The sequence below is a fragment of the Tetrao urogallus genome (assembly GCF_951394365.1).
Source record: "Tetrao urogallus genome assembly, chromosome: 14".
NCBI classification, from domain to species: domain Eukaryota; kingdom Metazoa; phylum Chordata; class Aves; order Galliformes; family Phasianidae; genus Tetrao; species Tetrao urogallus.
Genome location: NC_136827.1, coordinates 8055913 through 8076999, shown reverse-complemented (window position 1 = coordinate 8076999; position 21087 = coordinate 8055913). Strand labels below are relative to the sequence as shown.

The 21087-nt window shown below is 57.8% G+C and overlaps 1 protein-coding gene across 1 annotated transcript in view; it reads left to right on the top strand.

Moving 5' to 3' along the window:
• ABLIM3 (actin binding LIM protein family member 3) overlaps positions 1 to 21087 on the top strand; it is a gene marked incomplete at both ends in the record, with an annotated part of 34613 nt that overhangs the window by 10990 nt on the left and 2536 nt on the right. The window contains 15 exons of the mRNA XM_079542244.1: positions 8801 to 8938; positions 10435 to 10618; positions 10692 to 10804; positions 12331 to 12457; positions 12695 to 12788; positions 15406 to 15493; positions 15863 to 15921; positions 16132 to 16203; positions 16561 to 16716; positions 17186 to 17215; positions 17443 to 17572; positions 18231 to 18329; positions 19444 to 19494; positions 20609 to 20743; positions 20954 to 21018. Of these exons, the coding sequence (XP_079398370.1) occupies positions 8801 to 8938; positions 10435 to 10618; positions 10692 to 10804; positions 12331 to 12457; positions 12695 to 12788; positions 15406 to 15493; positions 15863 to 15921; positions 16132 to 16203; positions 16561 to 16716; positions 17186 to 17215; positions 17443 to 17572; positions 18231 to 18329; positions 19444 to 19494; positions 20609 to 20743; positions 20954 to 21018 (1541 nt within the window). The remainder of the gene's footprint in view (positions 1 to 8800; positions 8939 to 10434; positions 10619 to 10691; positions 10805 to 12330; positions 12458 to 12694; positions 12789 to 15405; positions 15494 to 15862; positions 15922 to 16131; positions 16204 to 16560; positions 16717 to 17185; positions 17216 to 17442; positions 17573 to 18230; positions 18330 to 19443; positions 19495 to 20608; positions 20744 to 20953; positions 21019 to 21087) is intronic.

Sequence of the window (21087 nt, the reverse complement as noted above, 5' to 3'; positions counted from 1 at the left end):
TTTGTGCTGGGTTTGCAGTGGGGGAGCAGCAACGTAGAATATCCTGAGTTGGAAAGGACCCATAAGGATCATCCAGTCCAACCCTTGCAGCCTCTCTGTGCACAGCAAGGCTTGGATGGAAACCCAGGGCTGGGGGGGGGGGGCTCTGTGGGGCCCTGACCACCCCAGGCCAGCAGCAGGGACATCTCAAGCAGCAGCCAGGTCGGAGTGGAAGGAAGCGGGGGCTGTTGTGGGGCGAGGCAGTTGGCCTCAGCTAGCAGGATGTGTCCCGGCCAGCTTCCTTTGGAGCTGCAGGGAGATTCCAGCCATGAACTGCTTCTCATTGGGGCCATGGTGATTTATTTCATCCTTGTGTTTTTGCAGAAAGCGTGCAGTGAGCTGTGTTGGTGTGCACCCTGGAGAGGGAGCAGGACAAGGTTTGTTCAGGCAGAACTCGGGGCCACCGCTCCGTGGCATCTACCAGGGGACACGCAGACAGACTGGGCAGGAGCATGCACACCTCTGCTGCCATTCTTGGCATTGGCTTTTGTATCTCACCTGTACCCCGGGTGCTGGAGCTGATGCTCCCTGCAGCACAGCTTGCCTGCTGCTGCCACGTGCCAGTGGGGGGTGGCTGGAGCTGTGACAGCCTCAGTGACAGGGGATCATGCTAGGGGAGCCATAAAAGAAATGATGAAGCTGTTGGAATTGCTGGGAAGATGTCTACTAAGATCTCTTCCTGAGCCTGACTGGAGCCCAGCTTGCTAATTATGGTGATAGGGGAAATACACAAACATACAGATGGCACAAAGAACAAAAACTGCTGTCTTTTAATATTGAAAGCTCTGCTTCCGGCCAACTGCAACCAACACATGGCAGGAGATAAAGGCTAACAGCTTTGGGCGAGACCGATGCGTGCCGACAGCCTGCATGGGAGCTGCAGGATCCCTGCAGAGCCCCACACGGCTGTGTCTCACCTGGGCAGCAGTGTGGCCATCCCCATTGCTGCTCTGGCTGTCCTTGCTGACCTCTGCGGTTGCAAGGGCCTGAGTTATAGTTTATAAAAGATGCTCTGTCCCACACAGCTTTAGCATAACCCCTGGTGCAATGGATAGGGTGGGGAAGACACCAGGAGACAGCCAGGTGTCCCGCCAAGCTGTGCAGAGGGAGCAATCTTTTTATGGCCACTTAAAGGCTCCATTTGCTACCTTCAACAGAATTAGAGCAGGGATTATGTTAGATTAAGGAAGGCAGTAAACACCCTCTGTGCTGCCCATGTAACGTGCAAGGACCACGCGGGGGCTGTGCTGAGCCCTTGTCCAAAGGCGGGCTTGCATGGCCTTTGTGGGACATCCACACTGAATGAGCGCAGGTGTGCTTTGTCTCTTCTGCTGTGGTTTGGTTGCTTAGCAGGGATGTGGCAGTGTCCTTCACTCCGCAGCTGTGGGCTATGGAGCGCCCCTCCCAAATCCCAGTTGTTTTAGCCAGCACCTTCCTGGGATATAAGAGCGGAGAGAGGAATGTGAGCCTGCTGGGGAAGCTCCTGGTGCCGTTTTGCTGCCAACCCTGAGCTGTAATTCATCCCCAGGAATGGCACTGGCTGCGCGGCGGCTGGTCTGCAACCGTCAGCCTCCGAGCACGCACCGGTGGCAGTGAGGTCGCCCTGTAACGTACACCCCTTTGTGTCCTATTTATGGGGAGAGTGTCCCCTCTGTGACGCCGGCGCTCGCTTTGCCAGCTGTCACCCCCAGTCCGAATTCCCGTTTTGTTGCATTCATATCTATACCGTGTCTCTGAATAGAGATTTGATTTCAAGTTCCCTCCCTGGAGTAGAAGGAGTTAAAAATAGCAAATCCACCACCCCTCATTCCCTGGCTATGACGCAGTCTCCCAGGTTGGAATTACAATGCCAGCACGAATACGGTCTAAAATAAAACAAATGAGCGTATCACACTCTGCAGAATGAGAGAACGAGTTCCGTGTCTGGAGCGATGACATGGAGGAGGCTCTGCCTTCTACCCTGTGCTTGCAGAAAGAGAGAATTCATCTCTCTTGCAGTGCTTGTATTGGCCAGATAAATGATGCTATGCACGGAGCGATTAGCAGAGTAATAGAGGAGGCATTCAGCCCATCAGGGAATCAGCGGATCGCAGAAGAAACAGGAAGAAATTAGCTTAGTGCATTACAGTTTAGAGCTGTCTTCTTTGAGCACCACGTAGCAGCCGCCTTCCAGGCGGCATCCAGATGCTGAGCTGTTAGCTGTGCTGGGACACGATACATCAGCAAGAGCAGGGTGTGGGCATCAGCCTGCTTCCAGCTCACCTGATGGGGCTCTTTCTCTGATCTGGGTTAGAGAATCCTAAATCCCCCCATTTCTCGCTCTCAGACACTGCCCCAGTTTAAAAAATGCTGGCTCCTGGCTTGCTTTGTAATACTTTAAATATAGCATCCTTTATGTTTTTTGATGTACGCACCATATGTTTTGAAAACTGCAACAAAATCCGTGGCGCTCGTGGGTGGAGGTTGAAGGGAAAAAGCATTTCCATACGGGAAGCCGCAAATACGAAACACAGCAGCAAAGAGAAAATCCCTCCGTGCAGCAGCCAGCAATAAGCTCCTTTCTGCCCCGGCTGCCTCAGTGCGTGCGAGGGGCCGTGCCGAGCGCTTCCACTGTGTCAGCCCCTCTCTCAACCCGGCGCTGACTCCTCGAGTTCTGTCTCCACCACGCACATCTGGAGCCCCTGACTGGAGGACCCCTGGGCATCCGTGCACGTGGACACCCCAAACCTGCCCAGCCCACCGAGAGCAGAAAATAGCACTGTGTGGGCTGGGGCTGGGCTCAGTCTGCAGCCAAGGCGCTGTCAGAAGCTGCTGGGTGAGTGCTGTGCTGCTGCAGCTCACCCACTTGTCACGCCTCATGAATAAAATCCGGGGGAGGTGATGGGCTCCTGCCGGCCCCAGGCTGCTTCCTTGTGGGCCAATTCATGGTCACTGCCACCCTAGGCAGGCTGGAGAGGGGGTGGCGGCAGTGGGGAGGGGGCTGTGAGACACACATAGGACCACTAAGGTCACCCTCGTGTCTCTGTGCCCACTTGGGGTGCAGTCCCCAGCCTGGTTTGGGGAGCAAGCAGGGCTGGAGCTCCCATGCCGTGGGTGCGTGGTGTATCATCAGCACAGGACACACTCATCCGCCTCACTCCGCTGCGCTCATACACAATTTATTGGTATCTCTAGCAGCCTGGGCAAGATTTTTAAGCTGAACCAGATGTAAGGATGAAATTCCATCGTCAGCTTCGCAGCAGGGATCCCTCCTCATCCGCCTCACACAAACGTTCCTGCAGCCCAAAGTGCTGAGCTGGGGAGCGCCACACATCTGCGGGGCCAGCTGTGGTGGCAGCTGGGCAGTGGCAGGGCTGGGTACGTGGTGGCTCCTGTCCCCGTGTGTCACCCCGTGTCTCTCCTGCTGATGGGTGGCTAAGCCCTCTGCTTCCAGAGGTGATCCCTCAAGAGAAGCCTGTTTGGACTCTCTGGGCTGAAATCCAGCGTTCTCACAGCCTCCCAAGTGAAGGGCTGATGTGTGTGTGTGTGTGCCACAGTCTGCTGGGGCACTGCATGGTGCTCTCAACTTCCACTCAGGCAAACAGAGCCCCGGGCAGTGCATGTGTGCTTGGGTTCAGCCCTGGGGATGCCTGTGTACTGCATTCCCTCTGCCTCACACACTCGTGCCTCACCCTGCTCTCTTTTTCTCAGCAGCAAAGAGAATGGATAGCTGCTTGTCCAGCCCTGCTGGCCTATGCCATGTCCCCACTCCTGCCTTTAAGTGACTCTCCCCCAGCAAATTAAGCTTGTAGGTGCTGGGCAGAGATGCTTTGCCTGAGCTGCAGCACCACAATAAGGCCCCTCTGCAGATTCCCTTTGCAGCCTCGCCCTGCCCTCACATCTCTCCTCCCACCAGCTCCTGCAGTTTCCCTCTGTTTCCCTTTTGGCACGCTGAACATGCACATCCACATCATGTCTGAGGCTTGGCCTAATGCTCCCTCATTTCTTCTGGTTCAGCCTGAAGGCTTTTGCTCTTCAGCTGGAGCAGCTCAGAGTCCCAGGATGCACGCACCCAGCCCTCAACCCCCAGCCCACTGCCAGCACTGCTGCTCCCGCCTTGCCGCTAGGCCTTCAGTGCAGCATCCTTGCTCCTGCTTGGAGGCACCTGAGGCAGGACCCCGTGCCACCTGCTGTCACCCAGGGACTGCCATGCTGTCCCCTGCCATTCAGTGTAAGTCCCTGCTTCAGGCTCACTGTGGTTCCTGCCCTGGGCAGTGAAGCATTTCAGCCATTATTAATTAAAATGCAATCTATCCTCTCTCTTCTTCTCCCCAAGCCATGAAGAACTGCTAAAATATTCTCAGGGATAATAGGGAGGGGAATTAAATAGTTACTGTGAAATTCAAGCTGTGCCTTTTGGAGATAGATTGCTGCTCCTGGAGCCTCCAATTCCCCTTTGAGTACTGTGTACCCACAGTCATGCTTGGTGAGATGCACAGCCTGCCTGCAGACATCATACCCCAGGTTCTTGGAAAGGTGTCTCTTTCTTTCTCCCACCCAATTTCCACAGGGGTGAGCGGTGGTGGCTGCTTTTGTCCCATGGGGGACGAGAAGCACCCAGTTTCAGGATATGGGGGGGCTCTGCTGCTGCGATGCCTGCAGGCAAGCAGTGCAGTGGCACCTGGCTGCAACGGCAGTTCAAGGAGCTCTGGTTGCCATGACAAGCTGAACAAGTACTGGCTAGGAAAAAGGACCCCGGCAGCGCTTGGTGGGGATGGGAGCGAGGCAGTGGGCACAGCGGGTGCACACACCTACATGAGCTGTGCATGGCCAGGGGGACCAGTGTGGGTCCAAACTGGGGATGGGGCTCCCAGGGCTACATGCTTGACCTGTGAGCGGGACTGCTTTTCCTGGATGATGTTTGCATCAGTGGTGCTCTGGGTGTGCCCGTGTCACGGTGACCCTGTGGTGACTGTGTGGGGCTGCCAGCACAGCTCTGAGCTGAGTGCTTTCTTTTGCTGTGCTGTCCCACATGGAGGTCCTCATGTTTCCCAGCAGCATCAAAAAATGGAGCAGCAGCTTCTTTCTCTCCTTCTTGGCAATCTGGACATCAATCTCCGAGCAGGGGTTCTTCCAGCAGCCCCTTAGCCAGTACTGCCCACATCCCTTGTTGCTCGGGGTCTGCCTGTAGGTTGGGCTGACCCCGCAATGGGTCCCTGGACTCCCCTGGTCCTGGCAGGGAAGTAAACATCCTGCAGGCTGGGGCTGGGTCAGCGTGGGGGACAATCGCCAGCTTCCTCAGTGCTCACGTTTAGAGAATAATTTCCATGAACACAGCCAGGAACTAACTCAGCTGCACAGGCAGGGCCCAGAATATTCGCTGCTCTGTCTGTTTTCTCCTGTTTTTTTCTGTTCTCTTTCCTTTTCTCCTTATCCCCACCCCCAAGCCCTCCATAGCAGTGCCTGACCTCCCTCCTCTCTTTTCAGGCTGGCAGCAATGTTTCCTCCAGGCCTGCTCCCTGCTGTACCCTTGCCACTAGCACAAGGCTGGTGCCACCTGTGTCACCCATAGCAGCAGTGACAGCATAGCAATGACACCATGATGGTGACAGCTTGCTGCTCTTTCCCAGCTGCAGTGTGACGTTACCCTGGGGATCCCCAGGGCTGGGATCTGGGGAGCAGAGCAGTAATGCAGGACCCATCCCCACTAATTGCACCCACATCCCATATCCTGCTGCCACCACCCCTGGCACCCACATGTTGTTTATGTCCTGTGTCACACCCAGAGAGGCGGGGAAACAGTGTAGGGCAGGTGGATCAGTAATTGGCTGTGATCAGATTAGGGCTGGATTAGGGTGGTGGCACACTAAGGACTCGCTGTAAGCTGTAGATGGCTGCTGGGATCCCAGCCCTACCTACTCTGCACTTCCTAATGATGCTGTGCTCAGAGTCCCCCAACTATTTCGAGGCAATTTGGTGACCTTCCAGCTGGGTCCTGGTGCACTGTAGCTGGGATGCGCACACCTGCACTGTGCCTCACCAGGCTGTGCACAGCCCCAGTGCCCTTCCCCAACAGCAGAGCTGGGCACAAGCACACCCACAGCACCACCTGGCTCCCAGCTCATCCATCCCTTCCTCCCACAGCATTTTTACAACCATGGCCGAGCTCCTCCCACCCTTGGCCACCGCAGGACGGGCCCTTAGCCCCACTGTGATGAGAAACTCACATCCACACCTTCCACCCTTTCCTCTCCACAGGGGCAGCAGGGTTCCTGCAGTGATGGGAAATCCTGCTCCTCGCCTACCACTGCTCTTCTGCTCTGTCTGCAGAGTGAGGGGATTAGGGCTCCTGTCCCCAGGGTGCAGCCTCTCCCTCCTCATCTCCCCGCAGGGTCTCCTTCATGCTCCCCAGCCCACCTAGCACAGCACATCCCAACCTCTCTCTCAGCACCGGCGCTTCCAGCAGAATTCCTTCCTGGCCACTCACTGCCACTCCTCAGCCTTGACGCCTCTGGCCTGGCACGCTGCCTTCCTCTTCCCGAGCCGCCCAGCCCCATCCCGGCCTTCACCTCCACCCACCCCAGGACTGCAGCACTGCAGGGTCAGGGTGCCCAGCTGCATCACCCTTCCCAGTGCCACCGCATTCCCACGTTGCAGACCAGCCCCAGCAGCACCCACCTGCTTCAGTTTTCTGGTTATTAATTAAAAGGTGAATGCTTTGCTTTTTTTACAGTCCGAGCATTGTGCAAGTATTAATTAACGGCAATTAATTACATCAGGCCTCCAAATCCCCCTGCAGAGATGCTATCTCATAAACACAGTGATAGCAAACACAGCGTTGAGTTGGGTGGGAGCCTCCCATTACCTGTTGCTAATGGTACAAAACCCACCTGCAGCAGTTGCCTAATTGGCCTTACAGTTAGAAGCGCTAACAGGCAGGTAGAGGGAGATAGGGGTAGGAGCTGGCCTGAAGGATGATGGATCTTTATCCATCTATGCACCCTGGTGTGCTGCCATGCAGGAAGGGGTGGCACAAAGCTGCTCTGGTGCTGTCCGGGGGCACTGTCTCTCCCCAGCGCAGGCTCTTAGCCCCTTGTTTGCATACAGCCGAACCAGCACAGGGCACTGGGCTCTGACCGGAGCTGCCACCTTAATCCGGATCAGCAGAAATCTGCCACGTGCCCACGCGTGGTGCGCTGCCGTTGCGGTCTGCCAGTCTGGTGCCAGCAGGGACGTGCGGCAGCCCCGGCCCCGGGCAGCACGACGGCACTAATCGCCGGGCGGAGCCAGCTCAACGTCCTGCTATACAGCAGCAAACCGGGGTGAGATTATGGCGTTCCTCAGGCAGTGCCCACCCCCTCGTCCCGGCTGCTGGATCCCAGCCTGGAGGCCGCTAATGCTACTTACATTATTAGGGGATTATTTGGGTGTAATGAGCTTTGCCCCGCTCAGCTGTCCCCTGCACGGAGCTGCAGGGATGTGTGACACTTCCTGCGTGGGGCCGCTCCCAGCCAGGCACGGCCCCGCTGAAACAATGCCGTAATGTTCCTGGTGAAAAATTCCAGCATGAGGCCAAGGTTAATCCCAAATCGGGAGTGCTGGGCTCAGCTCTGAGTAAAGGCAGTGCCAGGGTGGCGGTGGGGCTCGGAGCCGGGTCCTGGCACATCACCGTGGGTGCCAGTAGGTGCCACAGTGAGGCAGTGGGTGCCCTTCTGTCCTCAAACCCTTTTCCTTTCCTCCCACCAAGCACAGGGGTTTGGAGATATGTTGCTATGGCCACAGAGAAGTTTCCCCTGGAGACTAAGGAGCTCCAAACAAGTGATGCCTGCACTCTCTGACACCGATTTCCCCCCTTTTAAAAATTATTATTAATATTTAGTGAAGTGTTGATTTAATTTGCAGCCTCTTACCACCCCGCTCCCCCCACTGCTTTTCCGGCAGTGGATTGCTGTGGCAGTGTCCCAGGGCTCAGTTCCCGCCTTGTTCTGCGCAGTGAGAGCACAGCATTCGTGCGGGGGAACGTTCCAGCACTGTAACTCCTGCTGTGCTGGACACCCCTCCAGGATGGGAACCCCCTTAGTGGGGTCAGCGCAGGGCACTGCACCGCACTGCAGCGCTGTGCATTCATTGAGCGTGTCCATGGGCACTTGGCCTTTGGGATGGGCTTTTACCGTGAGACCATCTCTAATGTTACTTTGACTTTTCTTTCTGTGCTTTACAAGCCCATAATGGGCTGTTTCTGTTCCCCGTCACCTGATCTGCCCCTCGCTGAATGAAGAGCTCTGCGATGAGTGCACTCCTCTGTCCCACACCTGTCCCCTCGCCCCTTGAGGTGTGCACACCTCCGATCGGCTGCTTCTCCTGTTCCTGGGAACAGAGCGCAGTGCCTGGTCAGGAAGCCACCCCAGCCCTTTGAAATCCCTACCCCTTAATATCTGGGCTGCCCAAATTGCAAGTTGCTCTCTGAACTCTCAGCAAACGAGCACTCTGCTTCTTGGCTGTGCCCACAGCTCACAGCGATGGACAGCCCAGAGCTGCCACTTGCAGGTGGAGCGGGGAAAGCAGGAGCTCCTCCTTGCAGCATTTGCTGAGTTCATGTCTGGGGGCTGTGCTGAGACAGCAGAAAGCCCCTCTGCTCGATGCAGTTCCTGCTCTGGATGACTGTCAGCAGCATCGTTGTCCATATCAGGGGTGTCAGTGCCGTGACGCCTGGCCAGGCTGTGTCCCAAATGCTAACAGACCCTTTTCCTCCCACTTTTCCTTCCCTCCTTCCTGCCAGCAGTTCCCTACCAACAAAACCCCTACACCGCCGGGAGCGGCTCCACCGTCATCCAGTGCTACCGCTGCGGGGACACCTGCAAGGGCGAGGTGGTGCGTGTCCAGAGCAACCACTTCCACATCCGCTGCTTCACCTGCCAAGGTAGGACGGGACAGGTTGGTGCAGTGCTCACAGTGTCCCTGAGTGTTGTCAGCATCACCAGGCTGTGTGCAGGAGTGGCCGACACCTTGGAGCTGCTGCTCCCTGTGAGCTAAGTGAATGCCACCAAACACATCTGGGGGGCTGCTGTATCCTTCAGGTGAACAGGAGGATGAGGGGGTGCCACCAGCCTGGCTGAGCTAAGTTGTAGCAGGGGAGATGGCCAGGGCAGGCAGATGGCACAGCTGTGCTCGAGGTGCCACGGATACTCTGTGCTCAGCTAGGATTCAACTCCTCCAGGAGGCTGTGGAAATAGAGGGGAGAGGTTGCTTGTCCCCTGAGGACGGGTGCAAGAACAGAGTGGAGAGCTATAAAAGCCAACAACCCAGAACTGAAGCTGCAGGGCTCCTCAGCGCATTTGTTAAAGCAGCCGCTCTCCAGCAGGCCCGCGGCTGGTTCTGTGCATTGTAAAGCATCTCATTACCGGGGCTTTTAAAGGTCTCACAGCACCCTGTGCTAAGCAGGGCACATATCCTGTCCCCTTGGCCATCATCTTGCCATTCCCCCAAGCATCCGGGGCTCAGCAGGAGGGGACAGTCCCCTGGGGCTGTCACCACTCTGTTTAGCCCTGGCTTGCCTTGGGGGCCAATGTGCAGGGCCCATGCCGAGCTCCTCCCCACCCCTCTCCAGCTCTGGTGTCTGTGAGCAGAGGGAAGCTGCTTGCTCAGACAGCCGCTGGCTTCAAAGGGCACAGAGCTGCTGGAGAGCTTGGCACAGTTCGCTGCCTGCTCTGCGAGTGAAAGGGAATAAATAATGAGAGGAAATCCTCCTGTCTCACCTTCCCTCTCAGCCCTTACCCCTGCCACTGGCTGCTGCCAGCTCCCGTGCCAGCCCTGAGGCTTGTCCCCATGTGTCCCCTGGAATGTGGCACAGCTGTGAGGATGTTCTCTGAGTCCCACAGCAAACAGGGTCTGATCCTTCCTCAGGTGTTCATGCTTCTGCTTCCCAATGCCACACAAGAGCTGGGGGCTGCCTGCCTGTCCTGTACCTCATCATTTGGTGGGATGGGTGTTATGCATCATGTCCAATGGTCCCTGTGCAGTCCCTGCTGTGCCTCCCAGAGTATGAAGCTCCTGGGGTCTGTGTAGACGGAAAAAACGTAGGAGGGAGATGACACCAAAGAGCAGGGCTTGCCGTGTCTCCTTGCATCACGCTGACGGGCCGTGCACCACTCACAGCTCCCACCGGAGGGGATGCAGCAGGGCTGGGCTGGGTACCGACGGACAAACAGCAGTGCGAGCAGCTCCTCCGGGAGCCGCGTCCCGCACCCGCGCGGCCCAACACTGACACCTGCTGGTGCTGGGCCGGGTCTCAGCGGGGAACCCTCGGCGATACCCGCGGGCAGCCGGCCCGGCGCTGCGGCCGGGGGACGCACCCCGCCCTGCCCGCGGGTCCCATGGCTGAACCCCGTGCTGATGGCTGCGTGTCCCCCCCCGCAGTGTGCGGCTGCGACCTGGCTCAGTCGGGCTTCTTCTTCAAGAACCAGGAGTACATCTGCACCCACGACTACCAGCAGCTCTACGGCACCCGCTGTGACAGCTGCGGGGACTTCATCACCGGGGAGGTCATCTCGGCGCTGGGCAGGACCTACCACCCCAAGTGCTTCGTCTGCAGCACCTGCAGGTGGGACATCAGGCACACGTGGCGGCATGCTGGTTTGGGGGCTCATCTCATATGCTTCTCTCCTCGGCTGCAGGAAGCCGTTCCCCATTGGGGACAAGGTGACGTTCAGCGGGAAGGACTGCGTCTGCCAGAACTGCTCCCATTCGCTTATCAGCACCAAACCCATCAAGATCCACGGGCCCAGCCGTAAGTCGGCCACTAGGGTGTGATGTGAGGGACCCCAGGGGCTTCTGTGGGCACTGCTCCTCAGGCTGACAGGGCTGTGTGCACTCTCCCTGATGTCCCTTTGTAACCCTGTCTTCATGCCCTCTAGCAGGGTTTTGGCTGCGCCCATCATCACTGGGGTGGTGCTGGGCACAGGTGCCGGTGCTCGGGGATGGGAGGGGCTTTTGGGGCTGGCATGCAGCACGGCACGAGCATTTGGGGAGGTTTGGCAGGAGGAGCAGAGCAGCCTTTGTCTCCACCCAGGGTTGCAGGTCAATGCTGGTTTCGGAAACTCCCTTGCCCTGTGCTTGACCTGGGTGGGTGCTGCTGTCTTGTCCCTGTGTGAGCTGCTTGTGCTCCTTCCCTTGTGTTGCTGATACCAACTTGAAACTCAGCAGGACCTGGGGGAAGGCTGCACTGGGTGGGTTTGGCCGGCCTTCACCATGACCTCCCGTGAGTTTGGGGATGTGGCTTCACTGGTGAGCCCCAGGCACAGCACAGGACTTTCCCACCTTCCTCCATCCCCACACTGAGCCCCACGGATGAGCTGGCAAGAGCTGCCCGTTGCCTCCTTTAGCAGGGCCATAAGAAGGGGAAAGGCAGCCGTGTGCTCGGCCTCTCATCAGCTTCCTCCTTTCCCACCCCTTCCAGCCAGTGCTCCCTGGCCAGCAGAGTGGGGTTACCCAAGGGCACTGTGCTTTGTTCACAGACAGCAGCCAGTTGTATGGTGTCTTGGGGTCCTGACACTCCACCCAGGGGAATGGCAGGGAAGGAATGCCTCTGCAGGGCTGCCACCTGGGGCTGCTGCTATGCTCTTCAGGAGAACAGCCCTGGGAGCAAGGTTCTGTGCCTCTCCCTGCAACTTCAGATTGGGGAGCAACCTGAAAACCAGGCAAGCAGCACTTCTGTGAGGGAAGGACCAGATCCCAGCTCAGCTGAACTGCCCGCCTGTTTTCTGCCAGGGGCTCGCCCAGCTTTGCTCCGTGGGCAATGGCTTGGTGTGGAGCTGCCCAAGGCTGGGCTATGCAGAAGGCCTTGCTCTGCTTGCACAGTGCCTCAGGAGGGAGGAGGGCAGTGAGGAGAGGGTTAAGGAGCAACACTATGGAACCTGCTGCACCAGGGCAGAAGAGGATGAGAAGCCAAGGTCAGGGGTCCAAGGCCCATGTGCTTCCTGCTCGCAGCCTTGGCAGGAGCCAAGAGTAGCAGGGAAGGAAGGGAGTCTCGTAAATACTGTGCTGGGGCCGGATGCAGTGATGGAGAGCGCAGCCCTTCCTCTACTCTGCTCTGCTGAGCACTTCCCATCCCTGTGCCCCATGGGAGCCCTGGGCAGCACAGCCCCACGGAGCCCTGGCCAATGCCATGGTGCCAGCCCCAGCAGAAAGGCTCTCCTCCCGACTCATTCTGAGGACAGGCAGGGGCAGGTGATATCTTCCATCTGTGGTGCAGGGATGATCCCCCAGGGGCAGAGTTTTCATCCGTTCCCCCTCCTTTTTGCCCCCCTACTCCAGACTGCGCAGGCTGCAAGGAGGAGATCAAGCAGGGCCAGTCCCTCCTGGCACTGGAGAAGCAGTGGCACGTCAGCTGCTTCAAGTGCCAAACATGCGGGATCATCCTCACCGGAGAGTACATCAGCAAGTGAGTGCTGCTGGTTGAGCTTGGCTGGTCTGTCTTTGCCTGCTGGTGCTGCAGTGAGCATCTGCCTATGGGCAGCTGGCTGTGGGCACCTGGCTATGGGCACCTGGCTATGGGGGGCAAAGCAGCAAGTGATAGCCCATTGAGCAGGTGACTCTCAGGTGTGTGGTGGGATTTTGGCGGTGCAAGGAGTTCTTGGCCCGGCTTACCTGCCTCACCCATCTCCTTCCTCTCCTGAAGGGATGGAGTCCCATACTGCGAGTCTGACTACCATGCGCAGTTTGGCATCAAGTGTGAAACGTGCGACCGGTACATCAGTGGCAGGGTCCTGGAGGTGAGTCCTGGGGCCACGGCCGCCTGTCCTGGGCTGTAATAGGGACAGTCCACCCAGAAGTGTGTGTCTTGGGGAGCTGTGGGAGATTCATCACTGCCATCACATTATTCCTCCCTCTGGGCTGGGGGCAGTGGGTGTGTGGACACCTTTATCTGGAGTGTGGCAGTAGAAGGAAGAGCAGCACCACATTGCAGACCTTTGGTGTTTGCTACCAAAGCACCCAGTGCCATGGACATGCCCCACATCTGGAGACTCCAGCTCTAACCAGCTACTGCCATACCTGTCTCCAGAGCATCCCCAGCCTGCAAGCACATCCCTTGCAGACTGCTGGTTGCCTTGGAAACACATCCAGCACAGCCACCCACCCAGGTGAGGGCTGCAGCACCCAGCTATCCTTGTCTCCACCCCCAGCCAGGGCCCTGTCCTGGGCCAGATTCAGAGGTGGCTTTGCCTATTGACCAAGTCTTGGCCAGCAGGAGCTGCTTGTGCCAAGCTGCTGTGGGATGCAAGGATGTCATGGGGATCCAGCAGCAAAGATGAGTGCAAGCAGCCGTGGTGCAGGTTTGAGGCAATGGAGCAGCTGCACAGCCTGCAGCAGCCAGCAGGTGGGAATTGCTGCCTGAGGGAGGAGAGGTCCTTCAGGGCCAGTCCTGCAGCCCCTGCTCCTGGAGTGGAGGATGCAGCCATGCTTACTGTTCCTACCCAAATGTCTGCAGGGGATAAAAGGCTGGAAAACCCAGCCTGATTGTAATCCAAAGGGTCAGAAGGTGGGAGGCAGAGAGAAAGATGTCAGAATAAAACATGCTGTGGTTTTTAGATCCGCTGGTGTTTCCGTGGAGCTGAGCTGTGGCAGGATGGGGAGGTAGTAATGCTGAAAGCATGTGCAGCTGCTGCTGAGACCTGGAGCTGCTGGGTGGGGGAGTCACTCCCAGGGCAGCACTGTACCCACCTCTCTGCCATTCCAGAGACCCCTGACAGGGAGCAGCATCCCCAAACCCAGGGTACCACAGCTCTACTGTGGGCTGAAGAAGCAGTGGTGCAGGCGACAGCTGAAGGAGGGGTCTGGAGCCTGCTGAGAGCTGGGACAGGGCACCTCCAGCCTGGGTCACCCACAAGAAGTAATCAGCCACCCCCTCCCTCCAGTTCCCATTAGCTGAGCTGAGAGCACCAGGCCTGGCCAGGAAACCTCCCGTGAGGCTTCAGCCAGGGCTCTCCAGCATCTTGCTCCCATCCTTCTTCAGGAGCTCCTGAACCCAGGAATGCTTTCTGCTGACTTCAGTTTCCAGCACTGGCTGCTGTGAGCATGAGCTCAGAACTGCAGCAGCTGCTGTGGCCAACTGCCCAGCATGGGGCGCTCAATTGAAAACCCCAGAGAGGAGCAGGGCGAAGCCAGAGCTTCCTGAGCTCAGATCCTGCTGGCAGCGCTGGGTGGCACCGCTGGCACTGCTCAGTGCCTGCCGGAGAGCTTCCTCCTGGAGCCAGGGGTTCCAATCGTCTTCTCCAGCAGAGCACAAAATGAAAAAGGCGCCTTTAAATAATGTGAGGCCTTAACGAGCCTTCCCGTGCTATCCATCAGCTGCTGGGTTTTCCTAAGGGCTGGAGCTGTGCGGCCAGGCACGAATGATTAATGAGTCTGTAAGGGACCCTGTGTGATAACAAGCAGATCTCGCCACCCACAGCTTCTGCCACCCTCTTATAAGCTGTAATGTGAATCAGTATAGTAGAGGAAAAGCATGCACACTTCTGGGATGTCTGCCTTTGGAGGGATGGGTGGTTGCTCAGGTTCTGCACTTCACAATGGATGAGGCCCTGCTCCCCCTGCCAGGTCTGGTGCACTTCCCTGCCAGCCTACCGCAGCAGCACATATGGACAGACAGGAAAAGATGTGTGTGTTATTTCTTAGTGTCAGCACACTGAGCCACTGAGGGGTCTGAAAGCACCGACCTCACTTGGCTGCAGCACATCCTGGCTCCAAGAGGGACCAGAGGAGCAGCAGAGCATCTGGGAGGATCTGTGTCTCTGACATGAGCTGTCTCCAGCAGCCCACAGTCCCATTCCCATATGGGAAGTATGGAACTGCAGATACAGTGGCCATGGTGTTTAGGAGCTGAGGCTTAGCTGCATTGTTTTCAGTCTCTTTTCTCACAGCTTACAGCTGAATCCTCCTATTGACACAGTGATGGTGGATCCCTTTTGGCACAAATCAGAGGGGAGAAGCCACTGACTGCCATCTGTGCCCTGGGAGGATCAGTTTCCTGCTGATTTTATGGGCAACCACCTCTTCTCTGGCACTTCTTGCTAATCTTCACATCAAATTTTTCTATTGATCTTCCCTTCTTCATACTGTTCCCAACTCCCTCTATCACTGCCATTCCTATTATCAGCGAGAGCCTCATCTTCCTCATCTTCTGCTGCCCTCAGTCACCCTGCATAGTGGTTATTGCAGGAATGCAATGACCGGTGGGGCTGTGCCCTGAGCCAGGGCTCCCAGACCCGCAGGTCGGGTCTGTTTCTTGCATGAAACACGCTCTGCTTTTCTCTACTTTGTGTTGCTCTCCCTGAGGTTTTGCCCCTGAGCATGCCCAGGCCCTGCCCCACTCAGGCTGTTCCCTTGCAGGCGGGTGGGAAGCACTACCACCCCACCTGCGCCCGCTGCGTGCGCTGCCACCAGATGTTCACCGAAGGAGAGGAGATGTACCTCACAGGTAAGAACTGCAGCCCTGATGGGGGCTGTGCCCCGTGCAGGGAACCCCAGGACCCCTTCCCACCTGTCCCACTTCCCCTTTGTCTGGGTTACACTGAGCATCTTAAGGCTCTGTCTGCTCAGCTGCTTTGGTGCTGGCAGGAGCTCATTCCAGCCTCCATAGGAACCATTCCCAGCTGCAGTGCAGCTGGGGACAGCATAGCCAGATCCCACTGGGGGACAGCAGGCTCTGGGCAGGGGCAGGAGGTGGCGGGGCTGGGATATGCAGGGACAGGACGGGGCTGGGGACGTGCAGGCACACAGCTGGGTGATATCTAGCAGTGGGTGCGAGCTGTGCACAGAGCTCAGGTGCTTTCCCTCTGCACTCCAGGCTCTGAAGTGTGGCATCCCATCTGCAAGCAGGCAGCCCGGGCAGAGAAGAAGCTGAAGGTAGGTGGCAGTCAGAGGCCTCTCCAAAAGCTGCAGGTCCCAAGTGCTGACCCGAGTCCCTGGGCACTGCGGGAGCACTGCCCCAGTCCAGGGTGGTTCCTTACCCTGCAGGAGCTTCATTCCTGAGCAGCACTCAGCACTATGCAATGTCTGCTGCTCCTGGCTGTGACCTGCCTGGCTCTCACTGGTCCTTTCTTTTTGGCTCCACAGCACAGAAGGACATCAGAAACCTCAATCTCGCCACCCGGCTCCAGCATCGGCTCCCCCAACAGAGTCATCTGCGTAAGTAGATCTCTGACCTCAGCCCCACAGGGTAGAATTGAGGCTGTGGCCATGGGTTTGGGGTGATCTGGAAGGGAGAGTGACAGTTCCCACCCCTGTGTTTGGGAACAGCATGGACAAGTCATGTCCCCTCTTCCCATTGGCATGTAGGGAGCACCCAGAGGGACACTGTCCCACTGCCCTCCATCCCCGCCCCTCTGCCCTGTCCCACTGCTGCCTCCTCTCACCTCTTCTTCCTGCTGCCGTGGTGCTCGGGCTCCACATGCTGGTTCTGTGTACTGTGTGCTCCATCTTCCCCTTTCCTCTCTCCTTTTCTTCCTTTCCGTCCTTTCTGTCTCTGTCTCTCCCTCTCCCTAGGCTAAAGTGGATAATGAGATCCTTAATTACAAAGACCTGGCAGCTCTTCCCAAGATTAAAGCCATCTACGAAGTGCAGCGTCCTGACCTCATTTCGTACGAGCCCTATCACAGATACACGTCGGATGAGACGCTGGAGAGATATAGCTATGGGGAGGTACTGAGCCGGGACGTGCCCAGAGCCGAACCCCCATTTGGGGACATGGCATGGGGTTTCACTCACTTCTCAGGGATACCAGTGGGCACACAGGAAAGGGGATTTCTCCCCAAGGCTTCCTTTCCATCAGCAGGTGCTGAAGTCACTGTCAAGAGTGAGGTGGCATGGAGCTGTCCCATAGCAGCTCATGGGCAGGAGGGCACAGAGGGACAGGATTTGAACAGATCCCACAGAGAGCAGGGGGAGGTTGAGGTAGTCCTGACAAGGGCTTTGTAATGTGCTGCAGCCACATCCCTCTCATCCCTAGTCCCAGGGCTTGTCACCCCCAGTCCATCCACCCCAACAGCTGTCATGAATCTGCTCTCACCGAGTGGGCTGTGGCATGGGAAACAAAGCTGCTGTGTGGCCACCACCGTTAACCATGTGCTGTCTCTCTCTATCTCTCCTCCCTGCCTCCCGCTGTCTCCAGTCCTTGGGGACCCTCTCCCCGTACTCGCAGGTAATGGCACTGCAGACCTTCATCATCCTGCTGTTACTATGGGGCTGTGCTGAGCATCCCCTGCCCAGTGCCAACCCGAGGTTGGGGAACATAGGGACCCATCCCAGGGGACTGCTCCTGTCCAGTCCCAACTGGACACACATGCACTCAACAGCATCCTCGGCCCAGGATGCCTACCTCATCTCTCACCCTCAGCTCTAACCTTCCAAACCTCTCCTTGTCCCCAGGACATCTATGAGAGCTTTGACATCCGGCAGAGGCGAGCCTCCAGCCCTGGCTACATCGACTCCCCCACCTACAGCCGGCAGGGCATGTCCCCCACCATCCCGAGGTCCCCCCACCACTTCTACCGCTCAGGTGAGGATTTGGGCTGTGGCTCCAAGGACCCCTCTGGTCTTGGCCAGGGACAGAGGAGGAGCGGTGGGGGCAGGTGGTGACCTGTGCTGCATGCAGCCTGTGGTTCTGCCACCCTCTGTGCAAGCCGCAAGGGAAGGCTGAGGGGGCTCAGAGCTGAGGATGAAGGTGGCCCCAAGGTCCAGCAAAATGTAGAAGAGAGCAGCCCACTCAGCTGGCGTGGTAGTTCTGGGGTTGTGCATGGAGCATTCATGCTGCAAGTGCTGCTCCGGATTGCAGAGCTCAGCTGGGGAGGAACACGCTGTGTCTGCCTGCTCTCCTGGCATCTGGAGCTCGATAGGAATGCACTGCACAACCTGAGGCAGTGTGTCCAGAGATGCTGCCTCCTCCACCATCCCTGCACTGCACCACTCACCACTGCATCACGCACAGCTTTCCTCTCACCAATGGTGCTGCCAATGGAGCACTTCCACATCTGTCTTCATCAGAAGATGCAGGGCATCTGCTCCATCATGGCCCATCCTGGACCACATCACCCTGTCACCTCACTACACAGGCCATCCCCTGCTCTTCTAACACCGCTGCCTTTAACACCTGTTTTCTTCTGCCTCTTGTTCTTTCTCTCGGTCACTTTTGGCTGCTTCCGCTCGGCACCACGTAGGCACAGAGAGTGGGCGCAGCTCCCCCTACTATAGCCAGTTAGATGTGAGGTCTTCTACTCCAACCTCATACCAAGCACCCAAGCATTTCCACATTCCAGGTAGGCTCTGGAGCCCCTGGCCCAGGGGAAGTGCCGTATGTGTCGCATGCCCGCATGTGCCATCCCCTGTGTGCTGCATGCGTAGCTCCACCGCCTGCCTAGAGCCAGCTGGCAGCAGGATCTACCCTGGTAGAGGCCATCCATAAGCAGGACCTGCAGCTTGAACCCTCCTCCTCCTCCCTGTCACCACCCAAACGTCTCAGAGCCTTCCAGTGTCTGCTTGTCCCCTTGTCCCCATGCCCACCCTTCCTCTACCTGCACATCTCGAGGAGCCCCTGCAGAGAGCCATCCTCTGCCCTTTCCCCCAGGACCATGAGGCAATGTGTGTCAGCCAGGGGCCGTTCTGCTCTCCCCCTTAAAGATGATTATTTTATACTCCCCCTAGGGCCCGCCGCTCCCTCCCCCCAGGCTCTTCTGGGCTTGCCAGCTGCCTGCTGCCCTTCTGCAGGGATTGCAGGGGGCCACCAGGTAAGGGCCACCACCCACTTCCAGAGCCCACGGGGATGGGTCAGAGGGGGGGCAGTGGGCGGGAAGCAGGCAGAGCACCATCCGTCCCCTGCCCCGCAACAGGCACTTCCCACCACTCTGTCCCACCATGGGACCCCCAGTGCCCGGAGACACCCTGCACCACAAGGACACCCTGACCACACTCCCACCCCATCCCCCCACCCAGCAGGTCGGTGCTTTATGGATGGCCCCCTCAACCCTCCGCCAGCTTGGCACCAGGCGCTGGCTCGCTTTCCCTCCCAGCTGGCTCTTCTCTCTCTCTGCTGCGGAAAGAGGCTTTGGCTGAGTTTGTTGTGCCCCAGGTAGCTCGCAGGTGGTTCTCGCAGGTGTTCTCCCCCATGTTGCCCAGCTGCAGGCTGGCAGGGCCGGTGGTGCATCTGTGCCCCCCGCGGTGCATGCTGACCGGGCGCTCGCTGCATGGCACTCATGCATTGCCACCTGCCCAGCTGCGGTGGAATCCAGCCTGGATCTGGCTGGATGCTGGGGCTGCACTGGAGGCTGCAGCGGGGCAGCATCTCCTGCAGGACCACCGTCCTGCTCCTCCTGCAAGCTCACACTGAGCTCCTCTCCATGCTTCTTTCCTCCTTTCTTCCCTTTCTCTATCCAGCTGCTGGTGAGAGCAACATCTACAGGAAACCTCCCATCTACAAGCGGCACGGTCAGTCTACAATCTGGGAGCCAGGCACGGTGGCTCTCGGTGTGGGTGATGGGTAGGGGCATGGTGGGAGATGCAGGCAGGAGTTAGGGAGCAGGGCTTTGCGGATGGTAATGCTGCTTCCCCTCTGAGCAGCACAGCGCAGGGCACAATGCAAGGAGCAGGGTGGAGGGGAGGGCTGCTAGCCATGGGGCATCCTTGGGAAGGGGAGTGAGGACACAGGGGGGTGTCAGAGGGGATGAGGGTGACACCAGGAGTCAGAGCAGCCCATGTAAAGGGCTGCAGATGGCGATTTACAGTTACACACGGAGCCCTGCAGGAATAACATAGCCCATCCTGGATGGCTGCTGCATGTTGAAATGCACCCAGGAGGCTGGGGAGGAGGAAGCCTGGGATGGTTCGTGGCTCTGCTGGGCTTGTACTCTCTCTGCTTGCTGACATGTGTAGCTGGGCTGCAGATGCCTGAAGTAGTAACTGTGTCTCCTCTCTCTCTGCGGGCTCTCTTTCCCACCTGCCCGCTGCCTTGCTGTCTGCCTGCACCTCTGCTGTAAGTAGCTGCTGTCGGTGAGGTACCCTGTGCTTGGGTGGTGGGCTCTGCCTGTACCTTCCTTCCCCTGCTGCCTCCAGGACAGTCATAGAGGGTGGCTGGAAGGAGCCAGGGGCTATGCATGTTCCCAGTGCCCATCCCCCTACAAGTGTCCTGGCCTTGGGACTGAACCCCTTCCCCAGCTGCTGGGATCCCCCCCCTGCTCTCCATGGTGACCCGTTGTTTGCCCCAGAGGGACTGTGCCCTCCTCCATCTCTTCCTGCGTGAACCCTGCTGTGTGCCTGTGCAGCCATAGCCCTTGGAGAGGGGACAGCCTGGGGACATGGTGCTGCTGGCACTGAGGCTGCTGGAGTGCCAGACCCTGCACTGGAGACCATTGTCTGCCACTGCATCCTTGTTTTCAGGAGGTGTCAGTCATTTGAGAATGGGTTATTTCCAGCTCTGCTCTGAGCTCTCCCAAACACAATTTATTACAAAGTGCTGAGAAGAGAGGAGGGTTTGCTTTCATCCTGGTATGGAACTTTTATAAATGTGATGTCCCTATTACAGCTCTCCATTCTCCTTTTGCAGACAACGTCCCTGCAGCCACCAAAAGCAAAACCAGTGAGGACATTGCACAGACATCCAAGTACAGCCCTGCCTACTCCCCCGACCCCTACTACCACTCCGAGTCAGAGTACTGGTCCTTCCAGGGATCCCCCAAAGGTAACAGCCATCCGTGGCACTGCGGGAATGGAAAACCCACAGAGAGGGCATCACCCTGCATTGCACCTGGACCCAAAGATGGGGTTGAGCTGAGATACGTACCAGAGTGACCCCCAAATCCCAGCAGTCCTTGGGATCTGTCTGTCCCCGTGCCTCTGGGGGCTGTCTCCTGTCTCTGCCCCAATCTGACCCCCACATGTCTCCTTGCAGCCCCCCGAGCCCGGCGGTTCTCATCAGGAGGTGAAGAGGATGGCTATGAGCGGGGCATGCACAAGGTAAGAGGTTTCCCTGTTCGAGCCTGGTGGGGTGGTCGCAGAAGGTGGCAGCGAGTCAGGAAGGCACAA